At 43.4% G+C, this 15,947-nt stretch overlaps 1 protein-coding gene across 1 annotated transcript in view; it reads right to left on the bottom strand.

Moving 5' to 3' along the window:
* The window catches only part of LOC132900199 (uncharacterized), a 50,982-nt gene that overhangs the window by 23,048 nt on the left and 11,987 nt on the right, over nt 1-15,947 (bottom strand). Inside the window, exon 5 of the mRNA XM_060942230.1 lies at nt 5,433-5,772. Coding sequence (XP_060798213.1) covers nt 5,433-5,772 — 340 coding nt within the window. The remainder of the gene's footprint in view (nt 1-5,432; nt 5,773-15,947) is intronic.

Below are 15,947 nucleotides of genomic sequence, written 5' to 3' on the forward strand. Positions count from 1 at the left end.
CGATGTATCCTCTGAGCACACCATCAGAAATTAACACGGCACGTGCGCGAATTGCAGGACCAGCAAAAATAGGGGTGGCAGTGTGTTCATGTTTTGGTACGTGTCATCAGCGTCGTTGTTTCCTAGTCTGAAGTTATCAATATGGCTTAACGCTTTGAGGAAGAGCTGATAGAGCAGGTTAGAAATTTCGATGTGAGGTAAAGGTCTCGCATGCCATCTTCTGTGTCGCTGTTGCCATCTTTTTTTTGCACCTTCGCAACAGCACCAGAATGCAAAGAATTTTTATCTTGAGCATCTTTCTTCCCTGAACTCACAGCACAGCGAAATCAGACGTTGTTTTCTCACCGTGATGATTTCTTGCACTGCCATCTGTTGGAATCCTCCAGATTGACAGAAAGTACACATGCAAGTATAGTCAGTACTCGCATTTGTTATAATTGTATACACACACACACACACACACACACACACACACGTGTGTGTGTGTGTGTGTGTGTGTGTGTGTGTGTGTGTGTGTGTGTGCGCGCGTGTGTATATATATACACACACCCACACACATATATATATATGTGTGTATATGTGTATGTGTGTATATATATACACACCCACACACGTGTGTATATGTGTATGTGTGTGTATATATACACACACACACACACACACACATATATATGGGCTGATTTGAGGTTTGGGGGTCGTTTTCGGTGTGAGAGCGATTTTAGATAGACAGACAGACAGATAGATATACTTTATTAATCCCGGGGAGGGAAATTAAAATTGTTACAGCAGCCGATCACATGAATAAGAAAAGATGTTGAAAAGAGCAGATATAATTAAAAACATTAAGTATACAGCTATTAGTCTGAATTTCTCGCCTTCTTTTGTTTAATGAAGAACAGGAAGGTTTGGACAGGGGAGGGTGGGTGATTTGGGGTGGGGGTGCACGCGTGCTGGAGGTGATTCTTGGACTTTGAACTGGCTTATAATGGATCTTATGGATTTTGTATTTTATTGTGTTTATATGTATTAAGATAATACTTTACTGTCATCGTAGTTATACAATGAAACTTAGTTTGGTAGCACTCAGAGAAAAGAGCAGCAGTAAAAAAAAAGAATATAAATAAAATACAAGATAAACTAAGTGGGGGGAATTGCAGGGGCATCATGGCTCAGATGGATAAGGCACCATACCATAAATCCGGGGACCCGGGTTCGATTCCGACCCGAGGTCATTTCCTGATCCCTCCCCATCTCTCTCTCCCGCTCATTTCCTGTCTCTACACTGTCCTATCCAGTGGGGGAATTGCAGCGTAGGCAGAAATTGTATAATTGTACTAGCTGTTTTTACGTTCCTATGTGTATAGATTGTAATAATTGCATTTACAGTCCTGAATGTAAAGTGATCAGTGCGTTAGCAGCAACTTGGGGCTATATGTGTGAGGTGTGTGTATAAAATGGAGGCTACAGCTCTGGGGAAGAAGCTGTTCTTCAGTCTACTTGTGCATGTTCTGATAGTCCTGTATCTTTTGCCTGACGCGAGGGGGACAAACTGTTTATGGCCTGGGTGTGTTGATTCCTTGATGTCGGTGTTAGCCGTCTTACATAAATGGTTAGCATAAACTATGTCCAGCTTTGGTAACTTAGTCCCAACAATCCTCTGTGCAGTCTTAACTATCCGTCCCAAATCTCTCCGGTTCTCTGCAGTACAGATGGTGTACCAAACTGTGACATAGTAACAGAGTAAGCTCTCTATTGTGCTCCTGTAGAAGTTTACTAAGAGCTGAGATGGGACACAGAGACACACAACCATTCACACAACCGAGCAACGTAAACGACTTGCGAAACAGTGGCTGCACAACTTGGGAACATGTCACACTTAAGAAACACTCTCCTTTGGCAGAAATTCTGTTGTTTGCAAGGACCGTGTTAAGTCCGATTGCTTTGAAAGGAATCTACAGGCCTAGCTCTTGGGCTATGCAAGCTGTGTTAGACTCAAACCCGATACTGTGCCAACAGCATTCCAATACCGTCCATGGAAAAGGGATTCAGGCCATGAAAGCTGATTAATTAGAATAGTATAGACACTCAAAGCTTTGTGTGTGTATCCATCCATCCATTATCTGTAGCCGCTTATCCTGTTCTACAGGGTCGCAGGCAAGCTGGAGCCTATCCCAGCTGCCTACGGGTGAGAGGCGGGGTACACCCTGGACAAGTCGCCAGGTCATTGCAGGGCTGACACATAGACACAGACAACCATTCACACCTATGGCCAATTTAGAGCCACCAATTAGCCTAACCTGCATGCCTTTGGACTGTGGGGGAAACCGGAACACCCGGAGGAAACTCAAGCGGACACGGGGAGAACATGCAAACTCCACACAGAAAGGCCCTCGCCAGCCGCTGGGCTTGAACCCAGGACCTTCTTGCTGTGAGGCAACAGTGCTAACTACGACACCACCATGCCACCCACCAGTTTGTATATCTCATCATCTCTAGCTGCTTTATCCTGTTCAACAGGGTTGCAGGCAAGCTGGAGCCTATCCCAGCTGACTACAGGCAAAAGGCGGGGTACACCCTGGACAAGTCGCCAGGTCATCACAGGGCTGACACATAGACACAGACAACCATTCACACCTACAGTCAATTTAGTGTCACCAGTTAACCTAACCTGCATGTCTTTGGACTGTGGGGGAAACCGGAGCACTCGGAGGAAACCCACGCGGACACGGGGAGAACATGCAAACTCCACACAGAAAGGCCCTCGCCGGCCACGGGGCTCGAACCCGGACCTTCTTGCTGTGAGGCGACAGTGCTAACCTCTACACCACCGTGCCACCCACCAGCTTGTATATTTTTATTATTATTTGGACCCCTAGTATAGTTATTCTGATTTAGGAGTATACTTATTAAAGATTAAAAAGAGCTCACTGCTTGCATAGCAGCAACGTCTGCAAGCGTACGAGTCGTGTCACGTCAAGTATATCCCGCCCCTTAGGGGAAACATCTAACTCCTGATTAAATCTAAAACCTGATTGGTTGTAATTAGTTTTTGAAATTTGCATTCTCATCTCATCTCATTATCTCTAGCCGCTTTATCCTGTTCGACAGGGTCGCAGGCAAGCTGGAGCCTATCCCAGCTGACTACGGGCGAAAGGCGGGGTACACCCTGGACAAGTCGCCAGGTCATCACAGGGCTGACACCTAGACACAGACAACCATTCACACTCACATTCACACCTACGGTCAATTTAGAGTCACCAGTTAACCTAACCTGCATGTCTTTGGACTGTGGGGGAAACCGGAGCACCCGGAGGAAACCCACGCGGACACGGGGAGAACATGCAAACTCCACACAGAAAGGCCCTCGCCGGCCACGGGGCTCGAACCCGGACCTTCTTGCTGTGAGGTGACAGTGCTAACCACTACACCACCGTGCCGCCCACCAGCTTGTATATTTTTATTATTATTTGGACCCCTAGTATAGTTATTCTGATTTAGGAGTATACTTATTAAAGATTAAAAAGAGCTCACTGCTTGCATAGCAGCAACGTCTGCAAGCGTACGAGTCATGTCAAGTATATCCCGCCCCTTAGGGGAAACATCTAACTCCTGATTAAATCTAAAACCTGATTGGTTGTAATTAGTTTTTGAAATTTGCATTCTCATCTCATCTCATTATCTCTAGCCGCTTTATCCTGTTCGACAGGGTCGCAGGCAAGCTGGAGCCTATCCCAGCTGACTACGGGCAAAAGGCGGGGTACACCCTGGACAAGTCGCCAGGTCATCACAGGGCTGACACCTAGACACAGACAACCATTCACACTCACATTCACACCTACGGTCAATTTAGAGTCACCAGTTAACCTAACCTGCATGTCTTTGGACTGTGGGGGAAACCGGAGCACTCGGAGGAAACCCACGCGGACACGGGGAGAACATGCAAACTCCACACAGAAAGGCCCTCGCCGGCCACGGGGCTCGAACCCGGACCTTCTTGCTGTGAGGTGACAGTGCTAACCACTACACCACCGTGCCGCCCACCAGCTTGTATATTTTTATTATTATTTGGACCCCTAGTATAGTTATTTTGATTTAGGAGTATAGACCCCTTTCACTGACGTCACCCGAAACCAGAAGTAAACAGACCCTGCGCCATTTTGGAAGACCAACAAACTCGTGATTAGGGGGAAATAACGGCAGCGGTATGTGAACCCACGAGAATAAAGTGGAGTGGCAAACGACTTAAACAAATCTGTGCTGTTTTATTTATGATTTATTGGCCCAACAGTAGACTTGAAAGAAACCTGTGTGAGACTTGGCAAAAAACTGTGGATATAATGGATAAGTCTGTGCATGATCTGCAGACACTTTGAGGTAAGCAAACGCAAGAAATTCAGATTTAAAACATGTTAAATTGGCCCCAAGTTGATAACTGTATGAAGAGCAAGCCTCCCAGACTTCTACAATTTAATAATAATAATAATTTAGGATGGTTTGGGGCTTGCTCGCTGCTGCCAGGTTGGTTGTTGAGTAGCCTGACTTTTTTTTTTCTTGCGTGTGGTATCATTGTTGACGCGAGGTTGTTTTTTGAACATGCCAATGCGGACACGATTTCCCCTGATGAGTTATGACTTCAGACGCGATGCGTGTGTGGAGGTGTGGAGTCCGCGTGATATGTGCGTAAGATAGGCTTCTCATGTGTTTGGAGATCCGCGCTCCGAGACAAGCGCAAGCACACACACACCCCAGGGAAAAAAAGGGACCCCCCGAAAATATCAGCATAGTTCGAACACTGAGTGTAGGCACTGGGTGTAAACAACAAATAGTTTACAATGTCTGGGTAGCAAACAGATGGCAGAATTGGTGTCCGGTCCTCCTTATGTTTCCATTCTCCCTTGCCGCGAGTCTTATCATATGGGTCAAACCCATCAATCACAGCCAGTTTCTCCACATACCGTGCCCTTTCTGCAGCTGGTAATGTACTCACATAACCAGAATTATCATCCATCGTGTCACTTTACTCTCGCTCGTACTTTGTTTTCTATTGTGAGTGCATGTACTTGGTCTTCCAATATGGCGCCTAACAAAATCTTGCGGCGCGGTGACGTCATGTGAAAGGGTTCTATACGTATTAAAGATTAAAAAGAGTTCACTGCTTGCGTAGCAGCAACGTCTGCAAGCGTACGAGTCGTGTCACGTCAAGTATATCCCGCCCCTTAGGGGAAACATCTAACTCCTGATGAAATCTAAAACCTGATTGGTTGTAATTCATTTTTGAAATGTGCATTCTTCGTAAATTATGGGAATGCAAACTGTCCCAGGTCTCCCCTGCCCCAACCCTCCCCGCTCTCCCCGGTACGAAGTGTTTACAGGTATGCTGTAAGAGTGATAATGAAAGTGTTTGATGTTGAAGCTGAGGTGAAACAATGTACCTTTATTTGGGACATTACAGGGCGCTCTGTCTGCTTGTCCCTCAGCATGTCCCTCCTGCGCGCTCCTCCTGCTCGCCTTCAGCTCGCTCTCTAACAAATCGCACTTCTTCTTCAGACCCTGGTTTTCTGAGATCCTGCGGGAAATCTCTCTCCTGAACACCGCATGACTCTCCTCCACCAGTTTGCTGATTTCCAGCACAGCCGTTTTCGCCAGCATTTCCATTATGGACGCTAACTGGCTCTGAAAATGGGAGTCGCTCACCATGGTCTCCACCATCTTTATTATTATTAATAACAACACTACTACACCTACTACTAATAATAGCACTGACAAAGCAGAGAGTCAGAGACACTGCACTCAAACCTTTCCTCACCGGGCCACTTTCACTCTCAGCACTGTTTGACCTCCGGCTATTCCCTTCCAGCTCTTTTCTTTACTTTATTGTAGAAGGAACTGCAGCAGGGGATGCTGGGATTGCTTACCGTAACCCTCAGAATAGTAGAAGGGCTCATGTGTACCAAAGGGGAAAGTACAGTATAAATATAGCCTGAAGGGCGCCATTGTGCTTCACCCATCCAAAAACTCTCCCCTGCTCCTCTTATTAAAGCTGGTATAAGGGGAAACTTCATATACTGCACAGTCCATCATATAAACATAACCAACCAACCAACCTAAACACCTCGGCTGCTCAGAGATCTTCATCTTCTTTGCTTTTGAACCAGAGCTACAAGGCTAATGTTGCTAACAAGCCAAAGACTGCAGACAGGAATCATGACATCAATCCCATCTCTATCTCAGTCACTAAAAAAAAAAAAAAAAAGATTCATATACATAAACATGACACATTACCAAAGGTTGACAAAGTACCCACCTTCATTACTTAAGCCAAAGTACAGATCCCACTGGTCAAATGTTACTCCGATACAAATGAAAGTTCTCCAGTCAAATTTTTTTACTTAAAGCCTAGGTCACAACCGGACGTGATTTTTTTGGCCGTGCGATTTTTGGCGTTTCCCAAATCGCTGCGGGTTTTTTTGTTCGTGGAGAAAGATGCAAGTCGACCGTAAGTTTGTCTTGCAACCTGAAAAAAATATAAGCGCCCGTAGAGTTTGTTTGACATGACAAAGAACCTCTGCAGCCGGTCTGCGGCCAGTCTACGGCTCAAAAATCAGCACGTCCTACGTGCGTTTCTTGCGTTTTTTGCACGTAGACCGGCCGTAGGAGCACGTACGGCCGGTTGTGACCGAGGCATAAGTTAAAGTACTTGCTTTTAAAAGTACATTTTCTGTTGTATTATTGCCACAAACCTAACGCCGTGACCAAAGACAGAAATGTGAATTCACAAAATGAACGCATGCTGTGCCATCATGGTGGTTTAATGTTAAGCTAGTTAGTCAGTGAAGCTCCACCTGACATGCTAGCAAACTCTTTTCAAACTCGAAATCATATTGGGTAGTTAACGCTACTAGAAAAGAAAGATTTCTACATTTGGCAAGATTATGCTAAAACATATTTCTGAAAGGACTTTAGATAAGTTAATGTTATTCATGTTAGCGTAACTCCGTTTTTACATGCTAACTAACAGTGTCCAAGTTAACTAGCTATGTGTTAACATTAGCTGTGGACAAGGCGATGGCAACTTGGCGGGCAAATCATTTGACTAACCAGACTGCATAGCGACTGCAGTGTTATCGCTAGCTCTAAAAGCACAGACAACTTCATTGCAAGCTTTCTCTTGGAATAAAACGTTTATATACCAGAAGGAACTGCAGCAGGGGATGCTGGGATTGCTTACCGTAACCCTCAGAAAAGTAGAAGGGCTCATGTGTACCAAAGGGGAAAGTACAGTATAAATATAGCCTGAAGGGCGCCATTGTGCTTCACCCATCCAAAAACTCTCCCCTGCTCCTCTTATTAAAGCTGGTATAAGGGGAAACTTCATATACTGCACAGTCCATCATATAAACATAACCAACCAACCAACCAACCAACCAACCTAAACACCTCGGCTGCTCAGAGATCTTCATCTTCTTTGCTTTTGAACCAGAGCTACAAGGCTAATGTTGCTAACAAGCCAAAGACTGCAGACAGGAATCATGACATCAATCCCATCTCTATCTCAGTCACTAAAAAAAAAAAAGATTCATATACATAAACATGACACATTACCAAAGGTTGACAAAGTACCCACCTTCATTACTTAAGCCAAAGTACAGATCCCACTGGTCAAATGTTACTCCGATACAAATGAAAGTTCTCCAGTCAAATTTTTTTACTTAAAGCCTAGGTCACAACCGGACGTGATTTTTTTGGCCGTGCGATTTTTGGCGTTTCCCAAATCGCTGCGTTTTTTTTTGTTCGTGGAGAAAGATGCACGTCGACCGTAAGTTTGTCTTGCAACCTGAAAAAAATATAAGCGCCCGTAGAGTTTGTTTGACATGACAAAGAACCTCTGCAGCCGGTCTGCGGCCAGTCTACGGCTCAAAAATCAGCACGTCCTACGTGCGTTTCTTGCGTTTTTTGCACGTAGACCGGCCGTAGGAGCACGTACGGCCGGTTGTGACCGAGGCATAAGTTAAAGTACTTGCTTTTAAAAGTACATTTTCTGTTGTATTATTGCCACAAACCTAACGCTGTGACCAAAGACAGAAATGTGAATTCACAAAATGAACGCATGCTGTGCCATCATGGTGGTTTAATGTTAAGCTAGTTAGTCAGTGAAGCTCCACCTGACATGCTAGCTAACTCTTTTCAAACTCGAAATCATATTGGGTAGTTAACGCTACTAGAAAAGAAAGATTTCTAGATTTGGCAAGATTATGCTAAAACATATTTCTGAAAGGACTAAAGATAAGTTAATGTTATTCATGTTAGCGTAACTCCGTTTTTACATGCTAACTAACAGTGTCCAAGTTAACTAGCTATGTGTTAACGTTAGCCGTGGACAAAGCTATGGTAACTTGGCAGGCAAATCATTTGACTAACCAGACTGCATAGCTATTGCAATGTTATCGCTAGCTCTAAAAGCACAGACAACTTCATTGCAAGCTTTCTCTTGGAATAAAACGTTTATATACCAGAAGGAACTGCAGCAGGGGATGCTGGGATTGCTTACCGTAACCCTCAGAATAGTAGAAGGGCTCATGTGTACCAAAGAGGAAAGTACAGTATAAATATAGCCTGAAGGGCGCCATTGTGCTTCACCCATCCAAAAACTCTCCCCTGCTCCTCTTATTAAAGCTGGTATAAGGGGAAACTTCATATACTGCACAGTCCATCATATAAACATAACCAACCAACTAACCAACCAACCAACCAAACGCCTCGGTTGCTCAGAGATCTTCATCTTCTTTGCTTTTGAACTAGAGCTACAAGGCTAATGTTGCTAACAAGCCAAAGACTGCAGACAGGAATCATGACATCAATCCCATCTCTATCTCAGTCACTAAAAAAAAAAAAAGATTCATATACATAAACATGACACATTACCAAAGGTTGACAAAGTACCCACCTTCATTACTTAAGCCAAAGTACAGATCCCACTGGTCAAATGTTACTCCGATACAAATGAAAGTTCTCCAGTCAAATTTTTTTACTTAAAGCCTAGGTCACAACCGGACGTGATTTTTTTGGCCGTGCGATTTTTGGCGTTTCCCAAATCGCTGCGTTTTTTTTTGTTCGTGGAGAAAGATGCAAGTCGACCGTAAGTTTGTCTTGCAACCTGAAAAAAATATAAGCGCCCGTAGAGTTTGTTTGACATGACAAAGAACCTCTGCAGCCGGTCTGCGGCCAGTCTACGGCTCAAAAATCAGCACGTCCTACGTGCGTTTCTTGCGTTTTTTGCACGTAGACCGGCCGTAGGAGCACGTACGTCCGGTTGTGACCGAGGCATAAGTTAAAGTACTTGCTTTTAAAAGTACATTTTCTGTTGTATTATTGCCACAAACCTAACACCGTGACCAAAGACAGAAATGTGAATTCACAAAATGAACGCATGCTGTGCCATCATGGTGGTTTAATGTTAAGCTAGTTAGTCAGTGAAGCTCCACCTGACATGCTAGCAAACTCTTTTCAAACTCGAAATCATATTGGGTAGTTAACGCTACTAGAAAAGAAAGATTTCTAGATTTGGCAAGATTATGCTAAAACATATTTCTGAAAGGACTAAAGATAAGTTAATGTTATTCATGTTAGCGTAACTCCGTTTTTACATGCTAACTAACAGTGTCCAAGTTAACTAGCTATGTGTTAACGTTAGCCGTGGACAAAGCTATGGTAACTTGGCAGGCAAATCATTTGACTAACCAGACTGCATAGCTATTGCAATGTTATCGCTAGCTCTAAAAGCACAGACAACTTCATTGCAAGCTTTCTCTTGGAATAAAACGTTTATATACCAGAAGGAACTGCAGCAGGGGATGCTGGGATTGCTTACCGTAACCCTCAGAATAGTAGAAGGGCTCATGTGTACCAAAGAGGAAAGTACAGTATAAATATAGCCTGAAGGGCGCCATTGTGCTTCACCCATCCAAAAACTCTCCCCTGCTCCTCTTATTAAAGCTGGTATAAGGGGAAAATTCATATACTGCACAGTCCATCATATAAACATAACCAACCAACTAACCAACCAACCAAACGCCTCGGTTGCTCAGAGATCTTCATCTTCTTTGCTTTTGAACTAGAGCTACAAGGCTAATGTTGCTAACAAGCCAAAGACTGCAGACAGGAATCATGACCTCAATCCCATCTCCATCTCAGTCACTAAAAAAAAAAAAAAAGATTCATATACATAAACATGACACCAAAGGTGGACAAAGTACCCAACTTCATTACTTAAGCCAAAGTACAAATCCCACTGGTCAAATGTTACTCCGATACAAATGAAAGTTCTCCAGTCAAATTTTTTTACTTAAGTTAAAGTACTTGCTTTTAAAAGTAAATTTTCACTCAACGCATCGTTGTATTATTGCCACAAACCTAACGCCGTGACCAAAGACAGAAATGTGAATTCACAAAATGAACGCATGCTGTGCCATCATGGTGGTTTAATGTTAAGCTAGCTAGTCAGTGATGCTCCACCTATGGAATCAATTTTGTGCCAAAATATTCATACAATGCTTTTGAAATATCAAACAAAAACGACAAATCAAAATACAAAAAGTCAATTTTTTTAGGCTGGCAAACAAATTATTCGTGTAATCGTGCAAAATATCAGTCTATTACTCTTCAGAAACCTTTTATTTTTGTTCCGCGTCTTTCTCAGCTTTGTTTGACATAATTTATTTTGGTTGCGATTCCAGCTTTCTCGTTTGTGCTCCCTGACTTTTTGCTTGCAGTTTTGGCACAAACTTCACGTGTGGGTGGGCTGTCCAGGAATGCATTCCCATTGGCTAACTCGTGTTTGACTGACAGCTACGCTCAGCCATTCCCTACTCAGATTTTGGCGGATTGTTTGGCGAGTGAGCGATCCATTGACGGTAAACAAGGATCGAGTGGACTTCAGTGGCGACTATGATATTGAATTAATTCAACAAAGTGTAAGTACGGGACAAATGTGTTGTACGTGTTGCAGTAGTACACATTATGCAGGTGTGTTTAACATTAGCAAGGCAGCTATTATATTGGGTAGTAGAGCTAAGTCTAACATTTGACTTGCCACGAAACACCTGCATAATGTGCACTACTGCAACACATACAACACATTCGTCCCGTACTTTGTTGAATTAATTCAATATCATAGTCACCACTGAAGTCCACTCGATCCTTGTTTACCGTCAATGGATCGGTCACTCGTCAAACAGTCCGCCAAAATCCGAGTAGGGAATGGCTGAGTGTAGCTGTCAGTCAAACACAAGTTAGCCAATGGGAATGCATTCCTGGACAGCCCACCCACACGTGAAGTTTGTGCCAAAACTGCAAGCAAAAAGTCAGGGAGCACAAACGAGAAAGCTGGAATCGCAACCAAAATAAATTACGTCAAACAAAACTGAGAAAGACGCGGAACAAAAATAAAAGGTTTCTGAAGAGTAATAGACTGATATTTTGCACGATTACATGAATAATTTGTTTGCCAGTCTAAAAAAATTGACTTTTTTTTTTGTATTTTGATTTGTCGTTTTTGTTTGATATTTCAAAAGTATTGTATGAACATTTTGGCACAACATTGATTCCATACTCCACCTGACATGCTAGCAAACTCTTTTCAAACTCGAAATCATATTGGGTAGCTAACGCTACTAGAAAAGAAAGATTTCTAGATTTGGCAAGATTATGCTAAAACATTTCTGAAAGGACTTCAGATAAGTTAATGTTATTCATGTTAGCGTAACTCCGTTTTTACATGCTAACTAACAGTGTCCAAGTTAACTAGCTATGTGTTAACGTTAGCCGTGGACAAGGCTACAGCAACTTGGCGGGCAAATCATTTGACTAACCAGACTGCATAGCTATTGCAATGTTATCGCTAGCTCTAAAAGCACAGACAACTTCATTGCAAGCTTTCTCTTGGAATAAAACGTTTATATACCTCAATATGCTCCCGCAGGTTGGAGGGCGAGTTTTTGTAGGCTGTGATGTGGTTCGTTTTCGGCAAACAAAAACATTTAAAACGAAACGAATCTTTAATCCTTTCAGAAAACTGAAACATGGGTTCGAGGCCATGGGTGCGTGCATTCTCCAGAAGAACCGCCTCCTTCCATTCTGCCATCAACTGATCATGTTAAAATAATGCTGCTAAGAAATCATTGAACTTGATTTTATACAGTCTATGGACGTGACGTGACCCTAGTGATTACTGATGGATTGTCTTAGTGTCACCTGTGAAAAAATCAATCACATTTTAGAAAAGAAAAGAAAGAAACATCCACTTTCAAAGCTGCTTCATAGTAACGAGTAACGAGGACCTTGATAGAAATGTAGTGGAGTGAAAAGTACGATATTTGCCTTTCAAATGCAGTGAAGTTAAAGTCAGAAGTTTCCAAAAAAAATAATACAACCCCGATTCCAAAAAAGTTGGGACAAAGTACAAATTGTAAATAAAAACGGAATGCAATGATGTGGAAGTTTCAAAATTCCATATTTTATTCAGAATAGAACATAGATGACATATCAAATGTTTAAACTGAGAAAATGTATCATGTGAAGAGAAAAATTAGGTGATTTTAAATTTCATGACAACAACACATCTCAAAAAAGTTGGGACAAGGCCGTGTTTACCACTGTGAGACATCCCCTTTTCTCTTTACAACAGTCTGTAAACGTCTGGGGACTGAGGAGACAAGTTGCTCAAGTTTAGGGATAGGAATGTTAACCCATTCTTGTCTAATGTAGGATTCTAGTTGCTCAACTGTCTTAGGTCTTTGTCGTATCTTCCGTTTTATGATGCGCCAAATGTTTTCTATGGGTGAAAGATCTGGACTGCAGGCTGGCCAGTTCAGTACCCGGACCCTTCTTCTACGCAGCCATGATGCTGTAATTGATGCAGTATGTGGTTTGGCATTGTCATGTTGGAAAATGCAAGGTCTTCCCTGAAAGAGACATCGTCTGGATGGGAGCATATGTTGCTCTAGAACCTGGATATACCTTTCAGCATTGATGGTGTCTTTCCAGATGTGTAAGCTGCCCATGCCACACGCACTAATGCAACCCCATACCATCAGAGATGCAGGCTTCTGAACTGAGCGCTGATAACAACTTGAGTCGTCTTTCTCCTCTTTAGTCCGAATGACACGGCGTCCCTGATTTCCATAAAGAACTTCAAATTCTGATTCGTCTGACCACAGAACAGTTTTCCACTTTGCCACAGTCCATTTTAAATGAGTCTTGGCCCAGAGAAGACGTCTGCGCTTCTGGATCATGTTTAGATACGGCTTCTTCTTTGAACTACAGAGTTTTAGCTGGCAACGGCAGATGGCACGGTGAATTGTGTTCACAGATAATGTTCTCTGGAAATATTCCTGAGCCCATTTTGTAATCTCCAATACAGAAGCATGCCTGTATGTGATGCAGTGCCGTCTAAGGGCCCGAAGATCACGGGCACCCGGTATGGTTTTCCGGCCTTGACCCTTACGCACAGAGATTCTTCCAGAATCTCTGAATCTTTTGATGATGATGATGATGATGATATGTTCAAACTCTTTGCAATTTTACACTGTCGAACTCCTTTCTGATATTGCGCCACTATTTGTCGGCGCAGAATTAGGGGGATTGGTGATCCTCTTCCCATCTTTACTTCCGAGAGCTGCTGCCACTCCAAGATGCTCTTTTTATACCCAGTCATGTTAATGACCTATTGCCAATTGACCTAATGAGTTGTAATTTGGTCCTCCAGCTGTTCCTTTTTCGTACCTTTAACTTTTCCAGCCCCTTATTGCCCCTGTCCCAACTTTGAGATGTGTTGCTGTCATAAAATTTCAAATGAGTCAATATTTGGCATGAAATTTCAAAATGTCTCACTTTCGACATTTGATATGTTGTCTATGTTCTATTGTGAATACAATGTCAGTTTTTGAGATTTGTAAATTATTGCATTCCGTTTTTATTTACAATTTGTACTTTGTCCCAACTTTTTTGGAATCGGGGTTGTACTCAAGTAAAGTACAGATACTCAAAAAGTGTACTTAAGTACAGTACTCAAGAAAATGTACTTCATTACTGTCCACCTCTGCATATTACACTCAAGGTGATGATAGACAGGGCAACTTTTTGTGCAGTGATGCTGAGCAATTGCACTTTGATACATTCCCAGTGAGATTGTTTGTTTTATCTGTAACCGCTTATCCCGTGCAGGGTCGCGTGGGGCAAGCTGTAGCCTATCCTAGCTGAGCATGGGCGAGAGGCAGGGTACACCCTGGACAAGTCGCCAGCTCATCGCAGGGCTGACACACACAGAGACACAAACAACCATTCACACTTACGGTCAATTTAGAGCCAACAATTAACCTAACCTACATATCTTTGGACTGTGTGAGGATTGGAAACCCACGCAGACATGGGGAGAACATGCAAACTCCACACAGAAAGGCCCTCGTCAGCCGCTGGGTTTGAACCCAGACCTTCTTGCTGTGAGGCGACAGTGCTAACCACTACACCACCGTGCCGCCATTCCCAGTGAGATCGGGCAACATAATTTCTATCCAAACAATTTTGATCGTTTTGGGCAACTTTTTAAGACCATCCAATGAGTCCTCACAGCAAATCACATGACCACCTGAGAGCTGAAATTTTCAACAAAGATGGCGGTGTCTCAACGGCTGTGGAGCAAAGAAAAACAGAGAGAGCATATCTTTTTATGCCAGTAAGTTATGTATAAACCCAAAGTGGTGAATTTACCTCATCAAATGCTTAGAAAACCAATAGACATCCATGTTTATGTGCTCAGGTTAGAATTAAGACATCGATTTTTTTCAGCTAAGCGTAAACTGCCGTTAGCTAACCACTGCTCCATAGAGATTGAATGGGATTTAGCTAACTAGCAGTGGTTTTTGCTAACATGGTTAGCTGAAAGTTATCATTAGCTATGTATTCAGTTTTCGGGTGGCACGGTGGTGTAGTGGTTAGCGCTGTCGCCTCACAGCAAGAAGGTCCGGGTTCGAGCCCCGTGGCCGGCGAGGGCCTTTCTGTGTGGAGTTTGCATGTTCTCCCCGTGTCCGCGTGGGTTTCCTCCGGGTGCTCCGGTTTCCCCCACAGTCCAAAGACATGCAGGTTAGGTTAACTGGTGACTCTAAATTGACCGTAGGTGTGAATGTGAGTGTGAATGGTTGTTTGAGTCTATGTGTCAGCCCTGTGATGACCTGGCGACTTGTCCAGGGTGTACCCCGCCTTTCGCCCGTAGTCAGCTGGGATAGGCTCCAGCTTGCCTGCAACCCTGTAGACCAGGATAAAGCGGCTAGAGATAATGAGATGAGATGAGATGTATTCAGTTTTCTTCCAGAAGTGATATTTGAGCAAAATAAAGGCTGAAGCTAAGACAAAAGTGACAGCTGTAAATGCTTCAGTGTCTATCTTTGCGGTGTCTGTCTCCCTGGCAATAGATTTGCTCTTATCTGATTGGTTGTTGCCCACCCTAATTAGTTGCCTTATGTCTCACCTGGTTGCCCGTTGCCAGCAACATTGCCTGGCAACAGTGCCCAAAAAGCACTGTTATCATCACCTTCAAAACCATGTATTGCCAAGCACCCACCGCCTGGTTTCGATGCTCTGGAGGCAGGATAGTGGTGTCATGGTGATGCCTTCAGTGCACTGGATCACTCTGTGAAGACCTTTCCTGTCCACATAGTGAAGCTTCCAGAGAGCACAGACTCTGTTGTAGCGGTGTGGAGATCTTGAATTTCCTCAGCCATCTGAGGTGATCCAAGCGCTGCTTAGCTTTCTTCACCAAAGTAGAGATGTGTGTCATCCAAGTCAGGTCCTCAGAGAACATCCTTCATGAAAGTTAAATGATTATATACACTCACCGGCCACTTTAATAGGAACTTGTTCTTAATTCTAAGATTCCTGTTCTTGGCTGGCAGGAG

This window comes from Neoarius graeffei, chromosome 16 (genome assembly GCF_027579695.1).
Source record: "Neoarius graeffei isolate fNeoGra1 chromosome 16, fNeoGra1.pri, whole genome shotgun sequence".
NCBI lineage: Eukaryota > Metazoa > Chordata > Actinopteri > Siluriformes > Ariidae > Neoarius > Neoarius graeffei.